At 48.3% G+C, this 27,088-nt stretch overlaps 1 protein-coding gene and 1 non-coding gene across 3 annotated transcripts; both read left to right on the plus strand.

Moving 5' to 3' along the window:
• Positions 1-7,134: 7,134 nt before the first annotated feature.
• On the plus strand, positions 7,135-21,313 carry PIPOX (pipecolic acid and sarcosine oxidase). 2 transcript variants are annotated; one of them, XR_009692950.1, is made up of 8 exons: positions 7,135-7,347; positions 9,087-9,235; positions 16,825-17,038; positions 17,322-17,504; positions 18,078-18,230; positions 18,552-18,771; positions 19,358-19,433; positions 19,727-19,789. XR_009692950.1 is itself a non-coding variant. In XM_061142954.1 (8 exons), exons 1-8 carry the CDS (start codon positions 7,234-7,236, stop codon positions 19,855-19,857), a joined length of 1,179 nt encoding a protein of 392 aa, XP_060998937.1. In that variant the 5' UTR covers positions 7,135-7,233; the 3' UTR covers positions 19,858-21,313. The 2 variants fall into 2 exon arrangements, 1 of the variants encoding a protein (XP_060998937.1); XM_061142954.1 differs by having other exon boundaries at positions 18,613-18,771; positions 19,727-21,313.
• Positions 21,314-24,793: 3,480 nt separating this feature from the next.
• TRNAG-CCC (transfer RNA glycine (anticodon CCC)) lies at positions 24,794-24,866 on the plus strand. Its single transcript has one exon. It is a non-coding gene; the product is annotated as a tRNA-Gly (tRNA).
• The last annotated feature ends 2,222 nt before the right edge of the window (positions 24,867-27,088 follow it).

The raw sequence follows: 27,088 nt of genomic DNA on the forward strand, positions 1-27,088 counted from the left end.
GAAGACAAGATCTACTTGAAAACTGGAGACTACCAGAGAGCTGAACCCCTGGAGTTAATCTTCCTGCATGCTACTGAATTTTAGTTGCTATTTGTCACCTGTCAAGCCAGCCCAAGCCATGTGAAAGCTACTTTTCTTTTCCTGCCCTCAATTCTCACTCCTCTCTGCAACTAGCCACTCCAGAGTTTTCCTGATATCCAGGATATGAAGCATGGGAAAGGCATGAAAAAGAGAGGAAGGGGAGGCTCCTGAGAGAGGGTTCATATACAGTCTCCATTCCAGACACACCCTCACGTCCAGGGAGCAGCACTGGGACACCAGTGCTTAGCACTGGGTTGTTGTTGTTTTTTAAACTTTTACATCTTATTTATTTAGGCTTTGTTGGGTCTTCGTTGCTGCAAGTGGGCCTTTTCTAGCTGTGCTGCTCAGGCTTCTTACTGCCGTGGCTTCTCTTGTTGCAGAGCATGGGCTCTAGGGCACGTGGGCTTCAATAGTTGTGGCACACGAGCTTAGTTGCCCCTCAGTAGGTGGAATCTTCCCAGACCAGGGATAGAACCCGTGTCCCCTGCATTGGCAGGCAGATTCTTAACTACTGAACCACCAGGGAAATCCTCTCAGCACTCTATGATTTGTCATTTGCCTCAGCATCGGCTGAGCTTTAATTGAACCTTCTCCAAAATCCTTGCAGTGGAAATATACCCATTCAGATACGTCATCTGTAAAGACAGCTTAATGAACACTTGTGTAGATCTTAGAGCACCACAGTCAGACGAGTGTGTAAAAGAACACACCTACCAATGCAGGAAATGTCGATTCGATCCCTGGGTTGAGAAGATCCCCTGGAGGAGGAAATGGCAACCCACTCCAGTATTCTTGCCTGGAGAATCCCATGGACAGCGGAGCCTGGGAGGCTACAGTTCATGGGGTCGCTAAAGAGTTAGACACGACTGAGCAGCTAAATAACAACAACAACAACAACAAATTGTATAGAGCTTGGATAGAAAGGCCTTGAAACAAGATTAAGAAGATTCCATCATTCGTCTTCAGGGATGCTTTCCCTTAAGACAATGAAAACCAATCCTCCCTCATGTTTACTGCATTTCCTCTCGTCCCAGTAAGGTCTGACAGCATCCGTTCACAGGTAGATCCCCAGTGCTCAGGCTAAATGATGATTTAATATTTTCTCAGAGGTTTCAGCCTCATTTCCCAGGACTTTCCTTATTTCCTCCCTCCCCTGGAGACTGCCTAGCAATCGAACTCTTATATCTTAAGGGAGCAGAGTTGACCCTAATATTTGCGATTCAACAAACACAAAATAAAGGCATGGCAGGAAGCAGAAGTTAAGGTCTCTAGGGATTCCACAACCTACTTCCTGGCCTGAAGGAGGGTACTGTGCTCAGCATCTCACAGAAGACACTGTCAGCCTTTGATAAACCTTGCTGGGCCAGTCTAGAACAGACCTCTTACCTCCCTAAACACCTAACACCAGAGATCAAACCAGTCAATCCTAAAGGAAATCAATCCTGAATATTCATTGGAAGGACTGATGATGAAGCTGAAGTTCCAGTACTTTGGCCACCTGATGCGAAGAATTGACTCATTAGAAAAGACCCTGATGCTGGGAAAGATTGAGGGCAGGAGGAGAAGGTGATGACAGAAGATGAGGTGGTTGGATGGTGTCACCAACTCAACAGACATGAGTCTGAGCAAACTCCGGGAGTTGGTGATGGACAGGGAAGCCTGACTTGTTGCAGTCCATGCGGTCGCAGAGAACTGGACACAAGTGAGCGACTGAACTGAACTGAACTGAGAGAGCCACATGTCTAAGGTGCCTGGGACAGCAGAAAAACCCACCATCAATTCAACAGACATGTGTGGGTGCTTTTCTATCCCACATGCCTTCTCCACACCAGGGAATACTAGGTAGCCATCAATAGGAATGTACCAGCCCAGGATGACTCAGGTGGGAGCCAAGATATAGGAAATGGAACCAGCAAGGTGTGGTATAGTATGTTACTTCTGAGATTAAAAAAAATAAAATAAAAAGGAATGTACCATGTAAGTATGTCTGTATACCCACAGACCATCCCTGGAAGCATACAAAAGAAAATTATAATAAGAGTATTGCCTATGATGAGGAGTAGGAAATGGCTGAGGATAGGATGGGAAGGAAAATTCCTTTTTGTAGTGTTTTCTTTTGAACTTTTTCATTGTTGTTCACTGTGTCTGTATTACCTATAAAAAATGACAATCAAAGAAGACCCTTCTCTTTAGGGAGCTGAGGGCGAAGGCAGATGTACAGACAATTGAAATATTCTCTGCTCATTGTCATCATGGAGACGTAGACAGGGTAGGAAGGGACTGTGGGAGAGAGGCCATCCAAGCCGGTGTGCGGGTGTGTGTGGGGGACTTGGAATCATCACAGAGAGTGCTGGAACCTCTCTCAGCTCAGCCTTGCCAGGGCCTGAAGAGCACAGTGAGAACGGACCGTGGTGGAACTGCAGGGGCAGAGGCAAGAACGCCTACTGCATTGTGTGCCAGGCTAAGAAGCCACGATTTTATCCTAATAGAAAATAGGTAACTATTAAAGAATTTTCAGAAGAGGAGTGACCTGTTCAGAGTGGCTGTTTAGAGAGAGGATTCTGGCAGGAACATGGAAGGATAGATTAACAGGGGCAAGAATGGGGTGGAGAGACTGGCTGTGAGGTTAATGCAGGAATCTAGGAGAAGGAAGGCAGATGGATGACGAAGGGATTGGGGATGCAGGAGAGGGATAAAAGCTGAGACATGCCATGGGTCTGAAATGTGCATGGAGACCATGAACAGATCTAGCTCTGCGCTCTTGGTTTTCTCACATGGGCATCCTCTGCTCATTCTGCCCCAAACACCCCCAGCAGGTGGCAGAAGAGGTCCCCAGGGGCCGCTCCCTTGCTCCAGGCTCTAGCTGCTTGGCAAAGAGGTGCAGAGGAAAGAACAGAAGCCTGTCCCTCGTCATTCAACTCCTAGGTCTCTCTTATTTATTCCATGCTCTCTCTCTCTCACGATTCGGTCCTCTCATTATTTCTGAGCTGTACAGCTTGCTGCTTCCCGGGCTTGCCTCTCCCACCCCTGTCTGCGAAGTGTCAATCAAACCATGGGATGAGCAGCTCAGCCTTCCATCCTCGGCGGCTCTGCCCCAGGACACAGCAGCAATTGCTGACACACAGCAGTGGTGTAGGGCCGCCAGCTCTCCCTTTAATGGTCTTCCGATCCAGAATGGGTGTTAAAATGAAATTTGAGGGGTTCGCTTCTCTCTACTTGCCCCTATCAGGATGGCCACCAGGACAGGCAACACTAAGAGAGAGGGGAAGCCTTCAGAAGCCGGAGTGCTTTTCATCTGAAGGTTGGACCACGGCCAGTGTCTGCTTTCGGAGGAGTCGTTTGAAATTCTTAACAAGAAGCAGAATGCTTGAGTCCAGGAATCCAGGGCAGGCTTGTGAAGTAGGGATGGGGAGATAGAATTGTTATTTTATTACTGAAGTTATATTCTATTTAACAAAGGAGAGGTGGGATACAGAGCTGCTTTGTAGCTTCCCGGGAGGATGAACAATGAGAAATGTTCGGGGTTTCGGGGGGGTGGCTAGGAAAACTGAGATTAGAACAAAGAAAGAACCTCCCCAGGCCCTGGAACTGGTGACCGGGGAGATCTGAAGCATCTGTTTCCTCGAGGGATTTGTCCTTATCCTTTTACAAATTATGAATGGAAGCGCAATTTTTATAGAATATGGAAATTAATGAGCATTAAGCTCAATTACCTTTGCCAAATTCTCTCCAGATCTCTGATACACACACACAAGACTCGTGGTTGTGATCCGTGCGTGTCTATTTGTGTTCTGCGCCTCTTCCTTGGTATAATTTCATATACACATGTCTGCTTGTCATTCTGAATATCCTATCTATTGTGTCGATGTGCCAGTGTTTGTTCCTCCATGGCCTGTGGCTGGGTCCTTTCCAATTTAATTTTTTTTAAATTTGTTACTTTTCCCATTTGATTTTTTTTAAGTTGGTAAGTTGTATTTTCATTGCTATTCAGTTCAAGAAATTTTCCTTTCTTTTCTTTTTTTTTTTGGCCTCATGGCACATGGGATCTTAGTTCCCTCATCAGGGACGGAACCCAAGCCCCCTGCAGCGGAAACGTGGAGTCTTAACCACTGGACCGCCAGAGAAGTCTCTCCATTTTTTTTTTTTTTTAATATATTATAAAAGCACAACAAGGAATGTCTTCATACAAATGCCTTTTTCTTCTCTTGAATATTTCCCTGGGGTATAGTTCCCCAAGTCCAATTTCTAGGTCAGAAGGTTTGAACCATTTTACCGCCCCAGTGCTCTCCAGGAAGCCCAAGTAATCTGAGTGGCCACCCTACTCTCTCTCCATGCCCGAGGCACTGACAACATCAGATTTTATCATTTTTATTTATTTTTGCTCATTTAATAGGGACATAATTGTACCTTGAAGTTATTTAATTCCCATTTCTTTCATTGCCAGTGGGACTGGGCACACTTCCACATTAGGATTTATTGTCTGCTTTTCCTTTGTGTAAACTGTTCATCTCCTCTGACATCTTATCAAGAGAAATCTGAAGGCCCATCTTATGTATTTATATCAAGACTTTACATACTGAAAGCGTCCATTTTTCTCAGTTATGTCTGCCACTCCCTAAGGGACCTGTCACATTGTGAGGTAGATGCTAGCTTGTCCCGTGTGGGTCAGGAGTAGGAGAGTCTTGAGGTCACTTCTGGATCCTAGAGAAATTTTTTTTCAGAAGAAAAAAATGCCAGTCATATGGCACTCCCTCTCTGGGCCCCTATTTTCCTAGGAAAGGAAGCCTGGGCTGAAAGGACAGCTAGTCGCCAAGGTCACGCTGGAGGATTCTTTGCTAAGGCTAGGCACCTTCCTACGGTCCCAAGGATGTCCTGGTCCATTACTTTCTCCCACTTGTAGCATGGCCATGAGAGAAACAACAAAATACTCAAACCAGAATCATCATTACAAATCTGACTACTCATTGGTATAGCACAGTGCTTAAAGGACATGTTCTGTACCAGACACACCGAGGTTCACCTCTTAGTGCTCCTGTTCACCACGTGCGAGGCTTTGGGCAAGTGATAGTCTCTGTAAGTCTTCGTGTCTTTGTCTGTAAAGTGGTATTTCAGTTATAGCTGCATGAAAAACTGCCCAAAATCTTAGTGGCTAAAAACAGCAACTATTGGACTTCCCTGGTGCCTCAGTGGTAAAGAATCTGCCTGCCAGTGCAGGAGACACGGGCTTGATCCCTGATCCAGGAGGATCCCTTATGCCTCAGAGCAAACAAGCCCACACACCACAACTATTGAGTCTGTGCTCTAGAGCCTGAGCACCCTCGAGCCCTCTTGAGAAGCACAGTGCCTTCTAGAGAAGAACAATAAGCCCCCACCTGGCAATTAGACAGGAGCCTCCACTCACCACAATTGCAGAAAGGCCTGAGCACAGCAATGAAGAGCCAGCATAGCCCAAAATAAATAAACAAACAAACAAACAAAAAACAACTGTTTTATTCTATCTCATGATTTTGTAGGTCAGGAATTCAGATGGGTTTTGGCTAGATGAGTCTTATGCTCCACATGGCATTAATTGGGTCACTCAGTGGTATTTAGCTGGTGGCTAGGGTGGGCTGGAAGGTTCAAGATTGCTTCACTATTTTCTAAAGAAACTATTTATTTGTTTTTGGCTGTACTGGGTCTTTGTTGCTGCACATGGGCTTTCTCTAGTTGTGGTACACGGGCTTCTCATTGCGGTGGCTTCTCTTATTGCGAAGCACAGGCTCTAGAGCATGGGCTTAGTAGCTGTGTCTTACAGGCTTAGTTGCTCTGTGGCATGTGGGATCTTCCTGGACCAAGGATCAAACCAGTGTCCCCTGAATTGGCAAGGGGATTCTTAACCACTAGGCCAGCAAGCAAGTCCCAAGATAGCTTCGCTCTTATGTCTGTCTCTCCATGTAGTCTCAGGCCTCTCCATGTGGTCTCTCCAACAAGACGGTTGGACTAACATGGAGGATCCAAGAAGCTGCTTTTAAGGCCTGGGCCGGAAAGTGTCCCCATGTCACTTCCTCTATATCCTACAGGTCAAGCTGTCACAGAGCCTGTGATGGGAAGAGTGACCAAGAAGTGGGGGCATCTTTAATGTGCCAAAAGTGGGGATAAAAATATCAATATTTACATCTAGGGCTGTGAGGATTAAACTAGATAATGCATGCAGAGGCTGATGCACTGTGAAGTTAATGAAACTTCAACCACGGGGCTCCTTAATTGCACAATCTTTTCCAAGTCTTAGCAACTAATTTTGTATTCACAATTTTTCCTTTCCTTTTCTTCAAGAGTCCTCCTGAATTGTATAAGAATTAGGCCCTACACAGCCTGGCTGTGTCCCAAATGCATTTAGCATACTGCCTGGCACAGAGGGAGCCCTCACTCCAGGGCCCGTCATGTCCTAGTCTAGTGCTTGGTCCCCTTCTGTGTCTCGGGAGAAAGCTCCTCCTTTTACTCTGTCCTTTCCATTTGTTCAGGATCATTTCCCCTTCTCCTTTTTAAAAGACGCAAGTCAGACACACTGAGAATAATTTCATAATCACAAACCTGCCCTCCCAATTGGCCCCTGCGTCTACCCCCTAACCTCACCACCCACCAGGGAGGTGGGTCTTACCCTGGGCATCGTGCCAAGTTCTTAGCTGGGCCCTCTAGAGTCTCCAAAGGAAATCAGGCTGGAGAGTGGGAAGACAGCAGGGGGAGGCAGCAGTCCCAGTGCCCGGCTTGGTCTAGGAGGCATTGAAATTCCAGGGCCGGAGTCCTGAGACAAAGATCGTAATGAGACAGGAAGGTGGCATAGGAAGGAGTCCATTTGCATGACAATAATTGAGCCAAGAATAGAAAGCTAGAGGGATGCAAGGGGTGAGGCTGGCAGCTGAGCCGGGCTAAACCTCACAAATTAGACTCCCCAGCTCTGCTTTGCAGGGGAGGCGGGGGCTGAGCCTGGTGCCAGGCTTTGGGGGTTGGGAGGAGCAGGGCGAAGGCCAGGGCCCAGGGGATTGTGGGAATGCTGACCAGGTTGGACTTTGCTTTACTCCTCCTCCTTGGGGCTGGAGCCTGCCTCCGCCGGCCCTCTCTGGTCTCTGAGGTCTCTGTGGTCTCTGAGGCTGTAGGGCTAATTCAGCAGGCAGGATGGCTGCTCAGAGGGAGCTCTATGACGCCATTGTGATCGGGGCAGGCATCCAGGGCTGCTTCACAGCATACCACCTGGCCAAACACAGCAAGAAAGTCCTTCTGCTGGAGCAGGTACTGTGTCCCCTCTGCACTCCTGACCTCAGGGACGGTCCCTTTCTCCTCCGCCCCGCAACCCCTAGAGGGTTTTCTGGAGCCAGCAGGCAGTGGGGTTGAGGACCTGATCATCACAAATCAAAGGGCCTGGTCATCACAAATTCTGTGCAGTGTGAAGCTTAGCTGTCTGGTGTGTTTCATGACAATGCAAAGACAGTTCCACCCTCCCTAAGACCCGCTTTGGGTTTCTAGGCACATTTCCTCCTTTTGCTGCCTCCCAGATCCTGTCCTTGACCAAGAAGTGCCCCAGGCCCCATTCTCTACCTTCTACCTACCCAGGATCCTCTGTGCCAAAATGGCTGCTCTGACCCAGAAAAGTAATCAGTCCTTCTTTGAGTAACCTTAAGTACAGGTAGTTCTGCCTGGAGTCTAAGGCTGATTAGCACGCCTAGGAGGTAGGATTCATCCTGGCATATTTCTGGCCCCTCACCCTGCAACCCAGCAGAGGCTTCTGTTTTCTTCTGTCACCTCTGGATAATAGCAGTCTCCTTGTTTGATACACAGGGAATGAAACTTGGATTTGTTTTTTTTCCTTATAGAAAAGTGACTCCATGAAGTGCAATCTAATGGCCACTGCACATGTAGGTAGGCCCTGTATATCCACAGGGTCCTTCCCAGGGCAGGTCTGTTGTAGGAAGGGGGAGGCCCCCTACAGGGCCCAAAGAGCGGGCTCTTGTCTAACAATCGGAAAAGAATTGTCTGAGGAGACACATGTGCTGACAAAGCAAGAGATTTTATTGGGAAGGGCACGCGGGTGGAGAGCAGGAGGGTAAGGGAACCCAGGAGAACTGCTCTGCCACGTGGCTCACAGTCTTGGGTTTTATGGTGATGGGATTAGTTTCCGGGTGGTCTTTGGCCAATCATTCTCATTCAGAGTCTTTCCTGGTGGCGCACGCATCGCTCAGCCAAGATGGATGCTAGCGAGAGGGATTCTGGGAAGTGGACGGACACGCGGTGTCTCCTTTTGACCTTTCCCGAACTCTTCCGGTTGGTGGTGGCTTATTAGTTCCGTATTCCTTATCAGGACCTCCTGTCATAAAACAACTACATGCAAATGGTTACTATGGTGCCTGGCCAGGGTGGGCGGTTTCAATCAGTGTGCTTCCCTTAACAGGTCCACCCAGCCCACCTTCCCAAGGTTTCTACCCTCCCATTCTACCTGCATCTATCCAGGCTGCTTTTGGTTTACTCTTGTTGGTAATGAGCTGGATTGGTTGGAAGCCTTTTTCATTTCTCGATCAGTTTTCTCAAAGCCTGAGGGATTCCTTGTCCAACCTCGAAGGAAACACTCCATCTCTTGTTAAATCCCAAGACAGATCCCTTGTCCTGAGCAATCTGAACTACAGAGAAAGAGTCAGCATCAGTTTCCTTGTCCACAAAATGAGGAGCCTAGGCTAGAAAGATCTCGAAGCGTCTTTGTAATTCTACTGCTCCAGGAGTCTAAATGGAGGTTCCAACAGGATGCCTGAAGACTAACTCCCAGAGGGACTTTGGGATGCGCATGATGTTAGCAAAAAGGAGGCATGAGTTAGAGCTACTGAAGAACTTCTTTTCTGAAGCCAAGTCAGTACTTGGCCATAAAGGGAGACTGTACAGAAATATTTGAAGAATAAGTGCTCCTCGTTGACAGCACAGGATGAGCTGGCTCCTAAAGGGGAGGGTGTCAGCTGCAGCTGTCTCTTGTTCTCCATCTCCAGTTCTTTCTCCCGCACTCCCGAGGAAGCTCCCATGGGCAGAGCCGGATCATCCGAAGGGCGTACCCGGAAGATTTCTACACCCAGATGATGGCTGAGTGTTACCCGATATGGGCCCAGTTGGAGCATGAGGCGGGAACCCAATTATACAGGTGGGGTTGGTGGGGGAGAATTCTTTGAACCCTGGGGCTTGGCACCTGGGGGTGCTTTTACCATGAGAGGGAGTGGTCCCAGGAACACTTTTGATGTGCAACGAGGGACACACAGGGTCTCGGAGGTGTTGGACACACGGAAGCATTCTGCTTGCTGTCATCATGATCACCCCACAGGTCCAGCTGGCTCCAGCCAGGCTCCGAGTTCCAGGGCTGGGTTCAGACCATGTGTCCAAGGCTTGCAGAGGTTGTTTGGGGAAAGCTGCTGGAAAGACATTGGTCAGATGCCCAGAGCTAGAGTGTGTATCTACATTTCCGTGGAGCTGACAGAAACTCTGTCGGGGCAGGGACTGAAATAGAGGAGAACTCTGCTTGATTGTTTTTAATTAAAGAACTAATGATTTATTCGGCTGTGTTGGGTCTTAGTTGTGTCATACGGGATCTTGCATTGCTCGTTGCGGCACGTGGACTCTCTAGTTGAGGCACGAAGGCTCAGCAGTTGTGGTGCATGGATTTAGTTGCTCCCTGGCATGTGGGATCTTAGTTCCTCAACCAGGGATCGAACTCGCGTCCCCGGGATTGCAAGGCAGATTCTCAACCGCTGGACCACCAGGGAAGTCCCTTTGCTTGATTCTTTATATTCCGACTAGTATCACAACCCTTCATGCTGGGTCCTCACCCCCAGAACAACCCATATAAATCCATTTCATTTTTCTCTGCATACCTCCTCCCATGGGAACAAATGGCGATGCTCCTCAGGCTGCACTGCTTGCCAGGGAGGGAGCCTGCAGCTATTCCCCTGTTGCTCCCATGTCTTATCTGACCCTTAAGATCCGCGCCCCCAACCACGACCTTTCAAATACTCATGGGGAAGAAGGCAGACAACCCAGGAGGCAAAGAGAAGTTTTACCACCCATCGCATCATCCTCCCACCTTCTCTATGGCTCTTAACTGAACTTCCTGCAGAACCACTGCTCTACCCTACAGGGTGGCAGTTATTTTAATGGCCAGGAACCAAGAGGTTACTGTTCTGTTGCAAAAACACCATTAACTTAAGAACAAAGTGAAATCCATTATGCAAATACAGCTAGGGCAGCTAATTACAGATTGATTCCAGAGGCAGCTAATGCACCCAGCACCCAAATAAAGGAGCATGTCTTGCTGAGGGGTGGCCTGGCAAAGGGACCCCCCTCTCTGTCAGCCATCTGTGAATACTGCTGAGTATCTTGTGCTGAAAGACCTGCTGAGGCCTTGGAGGGCACACTTCATCCCAGAAGACAAGGAGGCAACTGAGAGATGTTTGGAAAGTGGAATCTTTCAGAGGGGAGACAACTCTGGAGTCAGACAGGCTTGAATTTGACTTTGTGCTCTACCTCTTACCAGCTGTGTGACCTTGAAAAATTTCTGTACCTCTTTGCACCTCATTTTCTCTTCTAGGGCTTTGTGAGTATTAAAGGAGACCCTTACGAAATACTTGGCCCTATGCCTAGCACCTTTGAACATATGGCATTTCCTTCCAGTTATTCTGGGTCAGCTGCATCCTATCTTCATTGAGCAAGGGGGGAAGAAATGCGGGAGGAGGCAGATGGGATTGCAGGAAGCACGGACGTCAAGGGGAAGGGCTGCTGGAGAGAGGGAAAGGGACCCTTGGATAGGAGACTCATGATCTCACAATCCTTCTCTTTGGCAGGAAGGCAGGAATTTGGAAGGGCTTTGGAATAAGGTAGGCCTGGCTCTAGATATCAGCTCACTCTGACATATTTAGCTGTGCGGTTTGGAGCAAGCTGTCTAACCCTGTGAGACTCAGTTTTCTCATCTGCAAAATAGGGGTAATAATATCTATTTCCTGGGTCTGTTAGGAGGATAAGTATGTAAAGGGTTTAGAATGGTACCTGACAAATCACCATCATCATCATCATCACTGCATGTTTTAGTACTTATGATAAGAAGCTGGGACTTCCCTGGGAGTCCAATGGCTAAGACTCTGTGCACTCCCAATGCAGGGGACACAGGTTTGATTCCTCATCAGGGAAGATCTTGCATGCTGTTCAACCAGAAAAAAATAAAAAGGAAATTAAGGTTGTTCTAAAAGTACTTGATCCATGTTAACTCGTTTAATTCTCCTCACAAAGTTATGAGAAGGTTGCTACTGACCAGTCAAGATCTTAACCAGTAGTGCACTTCACAGAATTACTCAGCTTTTAGTCTAGAGCAGAGTTTGGCAAACTTTCTGTGAATGGCCATATAGGAAGTTTTACAGGCATTGCAGGCCATATGGTCTCTGTTGCAGCAATTCAATTCTGCCAGTTACTCAACTCTGCCATTGTGAAAGCAGCCACGAATAAAGTTAAAATGAAAGTCACTAAGAGCTGTCTGACTCTTTGTGACCCCACATAGTCTGCCAGGCTCCTCTGTCCGTGGAATTCTCCAGGCAAGAATACCAGAGTGGGTTGCCATTCCCTTCTCCAGGGGATCTTCCCGATCCAGGATCGAACCTGGGTTTCCTGCATTTCAGGCTGATTCTCTACCATCTGAGCCACCATAAAATGAAAACAAATCGCCATGGCTGGGTTCCAATAAAACTTTATTTATGGACACTGAAACTTCACATAATTTTCATCTCATGAAATATTCTTTTGCTTTTCATCAACCATTGAAAAACATAAAAACCAACTTGGCTGGGGGACAGGCAAAAACAGGTGGCAGACCTGATACAGTCCCTGGGTCATATCTTGCTGGCTCCTGATTTAGGGGGTGACAGAGGATGAGATGGTTGGATGGCATCACTGACTCAAAGGATAAGTGTTTGAGGAAGCTCAGGGAGTTGAAAGGAAGCCTGTTGTACTGCAGTCCATAGGGTCACAAAGAGTCAGATATGACTGAGTGACTGAATTGATAGATTGATAGATTTAGGAAATAGCACAGACTGGTTCCCTTGTCCATCTCTTGTCTCCATACAAGTTTGTGCCTCAATTATCCCAGGTCAGAAAGCTGCTATGTGTGTGTGCATGTGCTCAGTTCCTCAGATGTGTCTGACTCTTTGTGAGCCCACAGACTGTAGGTTCCTCTGTCCATGGGATTTCCCAGGCAAGAGTATTGGAGTAGGTTGCCAGTTCCTTCTCCAGGGGATCTTCCTGACCCAGGGATCGAACCTGGGTCTCCTGCATTGGCAGGCAGATTCTTTACCAGTGAGCCACATGTGAGGCCCAGGACATATCCTAGCCCCTCTTAAAAGACTATCGCCCCGCTTTCCCCCCAGAAAGACTCTCCCTATGCTTTGAAGCCCCACTTAACAGAAAATGAAGAGTAAAGTGAATGTTCTTTGAAAAATCTTTAAAGTTCTGTATAGTGCTAGGTTTTATTATTGTGTTGTTATTATTAACAATTCCTTCCTTATGGCCAACCTAATTTACTCAGGCACTCTAGTTTATTTAGTTCTTTTACTCAGAGCCATGGAACAGATACTTCCCATTCCAATTCCTTGAGCTTTTGTTCCTAATTCTGATTTTCTAAATGATTCATCAGCTGTGTGGTTCTTATTCTCCTAAGCTCTTCTTGAAGAACCAGCACAATATCGTAATTGAACTGATAGATACAAACATATTTACTTAATGATATTTGATGATGATTAAAAAAAAAAAGCCTTCAGGAGTTGATAGTTAAGGTGGCTGTCCAATTCTTCTCATTCTGTTCTGCTGCTTCCAGGGACAGTGGCATCCTGAATATGGGTGGGCTCCGGATATTTGCATATATTCCGGGAACAGACAATGACACATGTGTCAGATCACAAGGTCTGAGTCTTTTGTGATGTGTACAGCCAGGATGCTGATACCCAGAGCAAATCCCAGCTCTGTGGCCCATCTCTTTCCTGCCCCCGCCTTCTCCCTTTGAGTCCTACTATCTAGCTCCTGACCCGGGCTGCCCCTGCTTAGCTGACAATATCAGACAAGATCACAGCCGTAGGCAGTACAGCTGCTGGCAGAAGCTGGTGGCCCCCTCCGCAGCTGCGGCTTCCTGTGTCTGCGAAGTGTCTGGCTTGTCAGCCACATCCCCTCCCTGGAGCAGTCTTTGTTAACCAATTCCACCTCGGCCCACTGAGCTGAAGATGAAACACCAGGAGCTCCTTGAAAACCAACAAAGACAGCAGCCATTACCAAGTCTTATTGGAGTCCCTTCCCCAAGGTGACTCTCAGAGCTGGCTTGCCTGGCACTTTTCACCCTGAGAGGGGGAAGCTGGAGCTTGGAATGGGAGATGGCAGAAGCAGGGAGACCTGTCTGCCCCTCCCAGTTCCTCCCAGCTCCATCCTGCCTCCTGTCCTATTGTAGTAACTGGTAAAAATCCCTCATCACCAACTCCCTCCATCACGTCTAAGGCTTTAATAGGGCCACAGAGAAGTCAAGGGCCTCGCTGGTGGCTCAAACAGTAAAGAATCTGCCTGCAATGGGGGAGACCCAGGGTTGATCCCTGGGTCAGGAAGATCCCCTGGAGAAGGGAATGGCTACCCACTCCAGTATTCTTGCCTGGAGAATTCCATGGGCAGATCCTGGCAGGTCACAGTCCATGGAGTCACAAAGATTCAGACATGATTGAGCAATTAACACACACACACACAGAAGTCAACAAGGTTGCTGGGAGGATCTCTTCCTAGCACTGGATCCAGCTAGGGTTGGGAGGAAGGCACAGTTTAGCACCAAATTCTCAGCACTCAGTTGATGGTGTCCTGCGACTTAGGAGCTGAACTGTTTTCAGGGTTCCCTGCACCCAGCCTCACTTCAAGGTGCTGTCTTTCTAGACCAGCCCTGACTACTCATTTCCTGGTCTTTTTTTTTTTTGCCTGTGAAATCTTTGTCCCTTCTCACCCTCTTCCTCCCCAAACTTGGTAGCCGGGATCTGAGCAGAAAAAGAGGAAAGGGAGGCCCAGAGCATGGGGGTGAGAAATTGATGCAGAATGAGCAGACTGTTTATTGGGATCTAGGAAAAGCCATTAAGAAAATAAGCACTTAAATGATTTTCAATCTGCCCGTGGAAGTCATCTATCTTCATACTGGGGGAGAAAAAGCCCGTTCTCCAATCCTGGTTTTGATTGACTGATTTCCAATTCTCTAAACATTTCCCACAGGAGACTCTCACCTATCTCCCATAATGACAGGCCTTTGCATTTCCAGGCAGTGTTTTACATTTATTTCCGATTTGCTCATAATGGTCAAAAAATCTCTCTCCAATCCAAGGCATTTCTCCAGCAGTGCATGGTTTCCCTCGGGCCAAATAGCTCAGCTGTGATCCACGGAAAATGAGAATTTCCCAAACGCATCTTCGGACTAGGGGAGGGTCCGGCACCACAAATTCAGACGGAAAATTTCCCACTGTTAGATCAATATCTGAGCTAAGAAATAAATGCCACAGGGGCAGAGAGCTGGAGCAAAATGATTACAATCGGCACAATTACATTCACCGGCAGAATCAGTGCGCTGATTACTCCTAGGAATGGGGTGCTCCCGCTTCAGCCACCACAGGATGGCTTGGGAATTAGAACATCACTCAGCATTTCATAATTTGACAGATTTGCCCGTTGTCTTGGCATGAGTTCATTTGCTCCGTGCAGTACATTCCTGTAAGAGGAGTTCTTATTTCAAGGAAGGAAGGAAGGAAAGAAGAAAGGAAGGCAAGAAGGGAGGAAGAAGAGGAGGGCAGAATGAAGGAAAAGTAAATCTCAGAGTATATGAGAGACCAAGGCTGCTACGTTGCAGGCAGAGGTTAACATATGCTGCTCGGGGATTTCCGGGTCAGGGATCTGATATTATGACTGCTCAGGAGAGAATGAAGCCAGGACTCAAGCAGAATTGTAGCCAGCCACAACCTCACGGGGTACAAAGGGCTCAAGAACGTATGCTTGGGTGACTTCCTTTTCTTGTTGACCAAGGAGTTTACTAGGTGAGTTTTCATTACCTGAAACCCAATCTCAAGTCCTTCTGGGGCCACAGGAAAAGGACTGCTGCTGACAGGTGGGGATTTCTACAGCATCTTTCCTCTGCCGAGCTTTGAAGAGGCAAAGGCGCTCAGCGCTTTCTCATCAGTGGTGGATGCTGAGTAGGCGGGGGCCATGGCAAATGGATTGGGCACGCTGCGAGGCTCTGTGTACTGACACCGGCCCCAGGGCCCGCTGTGTCCCTACCCCCTCCCAATCTTCTCTTTAATCCCCCCAACCAGATAATGTGGGATTTGGAAGCATGTAATATCCATGAGACTCCATTATAGGCTATTACGAGCTTTATATACAGTACCTGGGGGATGTGTCAGGCTGATGCTTGTCATTGTGGCTGCTGAGACTGAGAGGGACTACAGGAGTGGTCCCAAGGGCCAAAGTGACCCTTCTATTGTTTTTTTCAGTTCCCACAAAAAGGCAGCTCTGATCTCTGGTTACATAGAGGTGGAAAGCATTAAACAGAAATGGCTTTCACTCAGAGTAAGAAGCATACAGGGATGTACAGGGAGAAACAAAATCACCGAATCACTGAATTGATTCCTGGAGTCCTAAGAGGCTATCTACTGGGGTTTCTGCATGAGGGCACTATTGGCATTTGGATGGGATTTTCCTGAACATTCCAGGTTTAATATCCCTGGCCCCTGCCCACCAAATGTGAGTGGCAACCCCCAGGTATTGTGACAAGCAAAAAAAAACAACAATGATCCAGGCCATTTCTACACCCTCTCTGATGTGAAACCTCCGATAGTCCAACAGTCATGCATTACAGAGGAGGAATCTGGGGGTTGGCTCAGCGAGCAATCAGAGCAAGGTCACAGAGAAGATGCCAGGACCGGACCTAGAGCCAGAACTCCCAACTTAGGACCCTTTCCACAAAACAAGCAGCCTGAGAAGGAACCAAGAGATAGACACACAGGAAGGGATAAAACATGATCTGCCCAAAAAAAATAAAAAAAAAAAAACAAAAAAAACCCCACCATGATCCGTCACAGAAAAGGGATGGGGAAAAGAAGCAGCAAGGGGTTAGGGGAGGGAAAAGAGATAAAGCTGTTGTTCAGTCGCTCAGTTGTATCCAACTCTTTGAGACCCCATGGACTGCAGCACACCAGGCTTCCCTGTCCCTCACCATCTCCCAGAGCTTGCTCAAACTCAAGTCCATTGAGTCGGTGATGCCATCCAATCATCTCATCCTCTGTTGTCCCCTTGATCTCTGAAGAACAGAGATCAAAACAATGAGTAGGGTCAGGGAACTGGAGGGAGGGGAAGAAATCTTACCAAATTCTTTCAAGCTTTACCACTTTCTAGGTGTGGCAAAAAAGAGGACTTAGGATCTCTGTCCTCAAGGGCAGGGTGGATCCTGAGGAGGGAAGATGGAGGGACAAGCAAACCAATAGTGACAGCCAAGGGCAGACTGAGGGATGGGCTGGATACCAGCTCAACAACACTGGGACTCTTACAACAGAACAGAGATGTCTCCGCCTGTTTTCTGAATGTGAGGCCAGGACTTCCCTTGATACCTGGCCCCGGACCCTTGCTGAAGAATGACAGAGAAGGAAGGGCCCAGACACAAACTCTCACATAGGGGTCTTTTTTTCTTTTTAACAGGCAGACTGGACTACTGCTGCTGGGAATGAAGGAGAATCCAGAATTAAAGATAATTCAGGCTACTTTGTCGAGGCAGGGAGTGGAACACCAGTGTCTTTCATCTGAGGAACTGAAGCAACGTTTCCCCAATATTCGGTTGGCCAGGGGAGAAGTGGGGCTCTTGGAGGCGTCCGGAGGAGTTCTCTATGCCGACAAGGCACTCAGAGCCCTCCAGGTGACATGGTGCATCGCTAGGGGCCACGCAGCTCCTGCTTGGGGCATCCTGGGTCCCCATCAGCCATCCCTTGACCCCTGGCTGGATGAGAGCCTTTGCCCAGCTGGTTCTAGTCTTAACTGTGGGGGCAGGGCGATTTTAGATACCCTATTAGACCTGGACAATATGGGTGTGGAGGTTTAGAGTCTGCCCTCTCTTTTCTGCTCTCAGTGAAGGATTCTTTGTCCACGAGAGTGAGCCACATATAAAACTGATTCTTCCTTCCCTGTTTCTGCCCTTTCAGGATGCAATTCGACAGCTAGGTGGCATAGTGCATGATGGAGAGAAGGTAGTGGAGATAAAACCAGGGCTACCAGTCATGGTGAAAACTACCTCCAGTAGCTACCAAGCCAAGAGCTTGATCATCACGGCAGGTCCTTGGACCAACCGGCTCCTCCGTCCCTTGGGAGCTGAGCTACCTCTCCAGGTAAGGGGAACTGGAAGCCTGGGAGGTCGTGCTTAAGAAAAGTTGGACCTAGACGGACTTGAGCTTGAATCTTCCACCTGCCACTTGTTACTGGATGACTTTGGGCAAGTTCATTCACCTCACTGAATCTCAATTTTATAACCTGTAAAATGGGGACTAGGGCTGTCAGAGAATTAAATTAAATGATATATATAAAGGCCTTGGGACTTCCCAGGTGGCGCAGTGGTAAGGAATCAGCCTACCAATGCAGGAGACTTAGGAGATGTGGGTTCGATCCCTGGGTCGGGAAGATTCCCTAGGGAAGAAAATGGCAACCCACTCCAGTATTCTTGCCTGGAAAATCCCATGGACAGAGAATCCTGGAGGACTATGGTCCATGAGGTCGCAAAGAGTTGGACATGACTGAAACAGCTTAGCATGCACGCACACAACATAATATACCATGTAAATGACATGAGTACTGAGTGAAACAAAGATGGGTGAGTTGAGCAGGGCATCTGGGCTTATATTAAAGAGCTGCAGGACCCCAGAATGCTCTCCTTTTCATTTCCCACTTTCTCTTCCTGCTCCAAGACCCTGCGGATCAACGTGTGTTACTGGAGAGAGAAGGTTCCTGGAAGCTACAGCGTGTCCCAGGCCTTTCCTTGTTTCATGGGCCTGGGCTCCAGCCTGGCTCCTCACCACATCTACGGGCTGCCCTCCAGAGAGTACCCAGGGCTAATGAAGGTGAGCAGAGAGGCCCAGAGCAGGCTAACAGCGGCCCATGCAGATCTGGGGTGGCTACCCTAACTTCCCTCTCAATGAGCTCCCTCAGACCCCAGTGAGCAGCAGCAGGAACCGACTTCACTATTCAGCATGTGCCACACGAGACTCTCAGCTGTCCTGGGGCCCAGCAACGGGAGCCCTTCCTTTGCAAACAGAGGGTTAGCGGGGGAACAGACATCTAGGACCTTGTGCGGCAACAAAAAGCATCTGTCAGGACTGGGGAAGGCTGGGGTGATGGCTGGGGTGCCTCCTATGTACAATCTGCCCCCCATCTCCTGCCAGGCTGGGGGTGGCGTGCAGGAAGCCAGCCCTCCCAGCTCACACCGCTCTGATTGGGAGCCAGGTCTGCTATCACCACGGCAACAATGCAGATCCCGAGGAGCGGGACTGCCCGGCAGCTTTCTCAGACATCCAAGATGTCCACATCCTGAGCGGTTTTGTCAGAGATCACTTACCTGACCTGCAGCCTGAGCCTGCTGTGATGGAGCACTGCATGTACACGGTAAGTGTGTGAGCAGCTGGGCCAGGCCCTCCCGAGGCCCTGGGAGCAGGGTGATGGGGCAGACCGGCCTTGCACGGCTTGGGCCAGACTCCGCCTGACCCCTGACATAGAATGTGACTTGAAACAAATGAGCTCATTTCTGAGGGTCGGCTCACCTCCACCCGAGAGGGCCCATTAGAGGTTATTCATATTCCTTTTCATTAGGAAACTAGGCTTATGTCTGGCAGTCCTTCACTATGTTTCCCAGAAGAACTCTAAAAGAGTTTTTGGCAAGATGTTCTAGTTGAGCAGGCCTTGGGGACAAAGAGAAGAGACAGATGTCACCAGGGCCCGAGGCATCTTGGCTGAAGTTAGTTTACATACATTAACTGAGCACCTACTGTGTTCATAGCTCTGTAGAGAAGAGACAGATGGACAAATGAGAAAGACAGGCATACCCCAGGGCACTGGCATGCAGAAAGCACGCCTGGGTCCTGTTCCCATTCTTTCTGGAAAGAAATCCAGCCGAGTCTCCTCCCTTCTGAGCCTGCAGCTCTTCTTCCTTCCTCTATCCTCAAAGGACACAGGTGTGATTGTTTCTTTCTAGAACACCCCCGATGGGCACTTCGTTCTTGATAGACACCCAAAGTACGACAACATCGTCATTGGTGCTGGATTCTCTGGTGAGCCTGAGCGAGGGAAGATGGGGTGCCTTAAAGCTGACCTCAGTGCCAGGCAGAATGATGTTTTTCATGCTTTAAGCTGATAGAGAAGGGCCAAAGTCCAGATTGTGAGTGTATAAGGGGGCTGAGTGGGGCTATCAGAGAATAAGGGGTGCTCATGGTGGGAGGCAACTTCTGCCTTTGGGGTGCGACCGGTGGGAAGGTTAGCCCTATCTGGGGATCATGTAGGGGACTTCCAGGGAGCCCAGCCCCCGTGTATGAGGATGTCTGACCACCTGTTCTCCTTTCCCTAGGGCATGGTTTCAAGTTGTCCCCTGTTGTGGGGAGGATCCTGTACGAATTAAGCATGAAATTAACGCCATCCTATGACTTGACACCTTTTCGAATCAGCCGCTTTCCCAGCCTGGGCAAAGCCCACCTTTGACCCCTGGCCAGACGCTTCCCTTCTGTGCCCAGGAGTTGGAAATAAAGCTGAGAAAGACATCTAAGAGGAAGAAAGTGGCTGTGGGAGGTTATCCTTTTCTCCTGCCTCTCTTCAGTCCCCCATAAACACCAGCTGATTGAATGTACCTTCTTTCTCTGGCCAGCTGCCCAATCACACACCACTTTTTTGCTTCAGTTCAATCAGATATTCCATAATCACAGAGTGGCAAGGACCTTGGAGGTGGATGTCTCAGTAAGGATGGGGCATAAGGACCGGCCCAGGAGACCAAAGCAACTGTTAAAATTCTCTTCACTGGGGAATTTGTTGAATTTTGGATAGATCTGATGAAAGTTGCCTAGGGGAGGGTAAGCAAGATGGTCTGTAGACCATTCATGCCCTTGGAGTTCCTTTTCATAAAACTAGAGCCATCCTCTATCACGAACCCCCACAAAATGTGGCTCGTCGTGGGTGCACAGTAAATGTTTGTTGAAAAAAAAAATGTGTTGAACAAACAGATAAGTAAATGACTGCCTTGCATGAAAGCCTGTGGTGGGCTTTATTTTCCATGTGACCTTATTTCTTACAGAATTTAATTGTCTGAATTAGCACCACAGAATCCATTACCCCAGGACTCCTTAGGGTCTTTATCCCCTCAACGCACAGCACCCTCTTTCTCTGGATTCTTTGTCTGGTTCTCATCCTCTCATAAAGACGCTCAGCTCCCCAGTCTCTCATTAAGGTGTATTGTCAGGTCTTTATGAAGATGGAGCTGTTCTACCAGAAAGGAAGAGAGAGACACACTCGCTCAGAAACCCTGTTCAATGTTTGAATGTTAAATGTGCCATTTTATTATCATTAGGATTGCTCCCACTTAATGAAACGGCATTAACACCGAGTCGGCTGGCCTCCTTGCACTAATTGCTTTGGAAGGAAACAGGCTCATAACTGCCCCAGGGTGGGTGGGGGGGTGAGAGGTGTAAACAGAGACCCAAGCAAGGCTGAGCACATTCAGATGAAACCAAAGCAGGAGGATCTCCAGACAAGGGCCCCTTGGACCCAAAAGAATAGGAGTTAAAGTGCTCTGGGGAGAAAAAAAGAAAACAAAACTGGGACTGGGTGAGGTGGAAATGTTCAGAGGAATCCCTGAGGGGGGAGGAGAGGGGAATGAGAATAAGAGTAAAAATATTCTCAAAGGAAAAACAACATAGAGGAAAGTACTCTTCAATTGCCCTATAGGCCTGGGCACATGGATTAATTCTGATTTCTCCTGGGAATTATAAAAGCTAGCCAGTTCTGTCAACACCTTTCCAACCCTGCTTTTTGGGTGCTATCACTTGGTTCCCTGAACCACAGCCTCTGTAAAGGAGGGGACGATAATCATATCTGTAAAATGGGAATGCTATTACATCTTGTGGATCAACCTTGAAGACATAATGCTGAATAAAATAATCCAGACATAAAAGGACAAGTAGCGTATGATTCCACTTGTGCGAGCTACGTGTGTGTGTGTGTGTGTGTGTGTGTGTGTGTGTGTGCGCGCGCGCTCAGTCGCTTCAGTCATGTCTGACTCTTTGCGACCCTATGGACTGTAGCCCTCCAGGCTCCACTGTCCATGGGATTGTCCACGCAAGAATACTGGAGTGGGTTGCCATGCCCTTCTTTAGGGGGTCTTCTCAACCCAGAGATCAAACCCACGTCTCTTGTGTCTCCTGCATTGGCACGTGGGTTCTTTACCACTAGTACCTCTTGGGAGGCTTGTGAAATACTTAAAGGAGTCAAATTAACAGAAACAAAAGGTGGAATGGTGGTTGCCAGGGGCTGGAGAGAGGAATAAGGAGTTATTGTTTGATGGGCACAGAGCTTCAGTTTGGGAAGATGAAAAAGTTCTGGAGATGGATGATGGTGATGGTTGTAGAAGACTGTGAACATATTTAAATGCCACTCAACTGTATACCATGTATTACATGGTTAGATGGGGGACTTCCCTAGTGGTCCGGTGGCTAAGACTCCAAGCTCCCAATGCAGGGGGCCTGGTTTTGATCCTTGGTCAGGGAACTAGATCCTGCTTGCCACAACTAAGAGTTTGCATGCTGCAACTAAAAGATTCTGCATGCCTCAACTAAGACCTAATGCAGCCAAATAAATACTTTTAAAAAAATGGTTAATATGGTATATTGTATGTTATGTATATTTTACCACAATTTTAAAAAGTGGGGGACTTCCCTGGTGGTCCTGTGGATGAGAATCTACCTTCCAACACAGGGGACAAGGGTTTGATCCCTGGTCCAGGAAGATTCTGCATGCCATGGAGGCAACTAAGCCCATGCGCCACGACTACTAAGCCTGTGCTCTAGAACCCAAGGGCTGCAACCACTGAAGCCTGTGTGCCAGGAACAAGCGCTCTGCAACAAGAGAAACCACTGTCAGGAGAACTCCATGCACCACAACAGAGAGTAGCCCCCACTCACCACAACTTCATTCACACAGCAATGAAGACCCAGCACAACCAAAACTAAGATAATAAATAAAAATTTTTAAAGGGGATAATAGTACTGACCAACTCTACAGGAGTGTGTGAGGATCAAATAAGATCATTCATTCAACACACAAATATTTGCAGCTTCTGTTCTGTGTCATGCGCTGTGCTAGGCATGGTGGATGTATCTATGAATAAAACAATCTGTGACAACCTCACTCCTATGGTGTTTACAGCCCAGTGAGGAGAAGACACGTAGCTAATGCTTGTGTGCTTGTGTTCGCGTTGAGTCATGTCCAACTCTTTGCGACTCCATGGATTGTAGCCCTCCAGGCTCTTCTGTCCACTGAATATTCTAGGCAAGGATACAGGAGTGGGTTGCCATTTCCTTCTTCAGGGGATCTTCCCCAGCTAGGGATCGAACCCACATCTCTTACGTCTCCTGCATTGGCAGGCGGATTCTTTTACCACTGAGCCACCTGGAAAGCCCATGTAAATAATACGAATAAATAAACTGTATTGTACATTAGAGGGTGACAAGTGTGTTGGGGGAAAAACACAGCAGAGTGGGGAAGACAGAGAATGCTGGGGGAAGGGTTGCCCTTTTGGATGATGATCAGGGTGAGACTCATTGAGCAGACTTGGAGGAGAAGGAGTGCGCCAGGCAGATACCAGGATGTCTGTAAGAGCACATGGTAAATTGTAAAACAAGGTACTGTGTTATTACTAAGAGAGAAATGAGGTACAGACAGGGATCAGGGTAAGATGCTGCCAGCTCCCCAGCCAGCAAAGCTGGGGAGAAAGGATGCTGGGCTCTCTCCCTCCGTCTTGTTCCACGGCTGCCCTCCACTCCCTCTGCCTCTGCTTCTCCCAGTGCCACCCTCCTCCCCCAGCCAGCTGCTGCAGCTCCCCTTCCAAAATATCCAGTCTTATTCAGCTTGCTGGTGACAGCGAAAGGAGGGGACCAGTGTCTAGAGGAGGCTGAGGAAGGACAAGTGGGGGACGCTGACAAGGCCTGCCTGAGCTGCGAAGGCCCTTTACAAATGAGCCAGCGTGTCCTAGAAACGGAGTGCAGGCGGGGGCAGGGGCTGGGGTGAGCAAGTGCGTGTGGGAGGGATGAGGTCAGGGCAGAGTGGAGAGAGGCAGGAACTGGATAAGAGGAGACTGGTAACACGCAAGCCAGGGAGGCAGGTGAGGACCTGCAGGGATGCTGCACACAGCCCAAGTGGGAAGAACTGAGCGTCTCTTATTGGGAGTGGGCTGGGGTCATAGAGGGGAAGAGAGGATGCAGGGAATAGAGTCTATGGCTATGGAGGACAGGACTAGCCGTTGTAGATGGGCTTGGAGGACCAACTTGAGGGTTTTAGTAACACTGAAGGATTTGCCAAGCAGACCTGCCAGCATTATCTCCCTGCCTCCCTTCTGCTTGAGCGTGGCCAGGCATCCACTTTCAGGCGGAAACCCTGCCTATCTTCAAGATGGGAGAAAATCAAAATAAATTGGGCAGGCAGTAAGAGACCTCCGGAAGGGCAACTGGGGTCCACATGAGCTGCAGGGGAGAGATAAGGGCAGCAAAGAGAAAGAGGCCGGCATGGTTGCCAACCAGACTAAGGCAAACAGAGGCAGGCTAAAAATAGATTGGGGGTGGGGAGGGAGGAGAGGCAGTCCAGAAAAGAAGGGAAAGCACAGGCAATCAATGCCATTGCAACTCTGACCCAATTCTTCATCTCTCAGCCTCACCATCTGAAAAATGAGGAGGTGATGGAGGAAAAGGGAAAGGCTGGTACACAGGGGAGTCAGGGGAAAGTAATTTGAGTCCTAAGACCTAGGCAACTGTGTTGTACGAATTAATGGTGCCAATGTGGAAAAGAGGAGGTATGTGGTGTAGTTGATACAAGTGAAAATCTAACCAGAGTTTGGCTGGGTTTTGAACAACAACAGGTTTAAGGGCTTAAGGAGTGTGATTCTAACTTGGAATAAGGTTCACCTGTTTAGAAAGGTAAGCGGATGAACAAGATGGTGGAGGAGCAGGTGGACGTGGAGTGCCTCTCTCTCCACAAATACATCAGGAATACACCTTCAGACACAGAAGTGCATGCAAACACCAGCTGAAAGCGGACAGGAGTACCCGACCAGTGAAAAGGAATATATAGAACCACGAAAAACTCGAGATCAAGCCCTGAGCCTTTGGAGTGGGAGCACTGACTCCAAGACTCTAGACTACCAGAGAACTAACCCTAGGGAGTATCAAATACTGAGAACTCACACAAAGAAAGCCACTTGAATACAAGACCTGGCATCACCCAACCACCAGTAACACCCTGTGCAGGATGCCTCAACTAAACAACAAACAAAAATAGACAGGTAAGAGGAGGCAACAAGGATGAGTTAATCCAGAGACAGCAGGCTGGAGTGACTTGCTGCTTGCATTTTACCTCTCAAAAGAGTGATTAAAAGACCTCCCTGGTGGTCCAGTGGTTAAGATTCTGTTCTCCCAATGCAGGGGGCCCAGGTTCAATCCCTGGTCAGAGAACTAGATCCCACATGCCAAAACTAAGAGTTTGCATACCACAACAAAGATTGAAGATCCCTTGTGTCCCAACTAAGACCCGGCGCAGTTAAATAATTTCTTTTTTTCTAAAAGAGTGAGTAAAGGGAATTTGGTTATTGGATATTCTATTTCAATGATGGGCTTCCACTTGCTTGCAGCAAGAGGGATTTAGGTTAGACCCCAGGAAATCCACCCAATCACTAAGTAAACAGATTTTTGAGATATTAAAACACATATATAAGCACTCTTAGGGTATTCTTTCCTCGGAAATCTTTAGAAGTAAGAAGTCCATCTATTTGGGCCTGTATAGTCTCACCTGATGGGCTTCCCGGGGGCTCAGTGGTGAAGAATCCATCTGCCAATGCAGGAGACTTAGGAGACATGGGTTCGAGCCCTGGGTTGGGAAGACCCCCTGGAGCAGAAAATGGCAATACACTCCAGTACTCTTGCCTGGAAAATTCCATGGACAGAGGAGCCTGACAGGCTATCGTCCATGGAGTCACAAAGAGTCAGACACGGCTGAGTGACTGAGCACACACACACAAGCTTGCCTGACGGCCAAGACCTGCCAACAAGCTTCAGGAAGACTTGTGGCTAGAGAGCAGGTAGAGTCTGAAACGGGATTCTGGGTAGGGCAAATGAGTGTATGCTCCTGAGGGGCGAGGGGAGGCAGAAGGCGGGCTGGATCTGTCAGGCAGGAAGAAGCAGCGGGGACAAGGGGCAGGATTCTAACATGCAGGACCCAGTGGCATTTACATAACTTTGAATAATGAATAAGCCCAGCTCTGGGGCTCCAAGTCAGCGTGTTCATCTGCATCTTTATTAGGCTTTATAAATGATTCAGCTCCCTACCCCTTCCCCCCTGCCCCTGCCCAGCCTGCCCCAAGCATCAGGGTAGTTGATTGCTCATTATTTTAGACTAGGTTTGTTTCACCAACAGTCAGTGAGGCATGGAGCAGGGGGACACAGGAGGGAGGAGGAAATCTGAAAGGTGGGGCAGAGTGGAGGAGGGGGGCGGTGAGCAGAGGCAGGCGGGGGACCATGAGTAGGGACGTGGGCGTAATTCTCTAAAATGCTCCTAGGGCCAACATCTTCAGGAGAGAAAGGTTTCTTAGATTCCCCCAAAAGTGCTGGGTTCAAGTCCCACTCAGTCCCCGGTTTTCCTTACATCTGCTGCCAAGCCCCCAGCAGGCTTCTCTCTCTGCTCCAATGCAGCACAGAGCCACTTGAGCAGCCAAATGAGAACTGCCCCCAGGGAAGTTCTCACTTTTTCCTGAGGCAGGAATTTTGCTATTTTCACACACACACAAAAATCTGCTATGCTTGCAAGGCAAGAACAGACACCAGGCATATTAGGAGAGAAAGTGGTAGGAACAGGCCTACATGGTACGTGAATCAGTAGAGAAAAGGAATTCTCGTGTCCATTGAGAGTTGGAACCCACCTGGAAAGAGGAGTCTGGAAAAGACACACCTCCAGTTTAGGCATGTGAATGCCAACTGCTCTGGTCTATTGGCTAGAAGTGGGAGAAGTATTTAATAGCCTGGATGAGGAGGAATTGGCAGGAAACTGGTAGGGGGAAAGGTAAAGCATTTCTCAACCCTGGCTGCACATTAAAACCATCAAGAGCGCTTTAAAAAATATGATGCTTGGGCCCCACCCAAGGCCAATTAAATCAGAATCCCTGAGAGAGAAGGCCCTGGGCACAGGACTAGTTCTTAAAAAGCTCCTCAATGCTGTTTGAATCCTGATTTTTCCAGTAGTCACATATGAATGTGAGATTTGGACCATAAAGAAGGCTGAGTGCTGAAGAATTGATGCTTTTGAACTGTGGTGCTAGAGAAGACTCTTGAGAGTCCCTTGGACAGCAAGGAGATCAAACCAGTCAATCCTAAAGGAAATCAACCCTGAATATTCATTGGAAGGACTGACGCTGAAGCTGAAACTTCAATAATTTGGTCACCTGATGCTCAGAACTGACTCACTGGAAAAGACCCTAGTGATGGGAAAGACTGAGGGCAGGAGGAGAAGGGGGTGACAGAGGAGGAGATGGTTGGATGGCATCACTGACTCAATGGACATGAGTCTGAGCAAACTCTGGGAGATAGTGAAGGACAGGGAAGGCTGGTGTGCTGCAGTTTATGTGGTCGCAGATAGACAGCTGAGTGAGCAACAACTTTATATATATTTATACATATAATTATAT

The sequence above is a fragment of the Dama dama genome, chromosome 5 (genome assembly GCF_033118175.1).
Source record: "Dama dama isolate Ldn47 chromosome 5, ASM3311817v1, whole genome shotgun sequence".
Classification (NCBI taxonomy): Eukaryota; Metazoa; Chordata; class Mammalia; order Artiodactyla; family Cervidae; genus Dama; species Dama dama.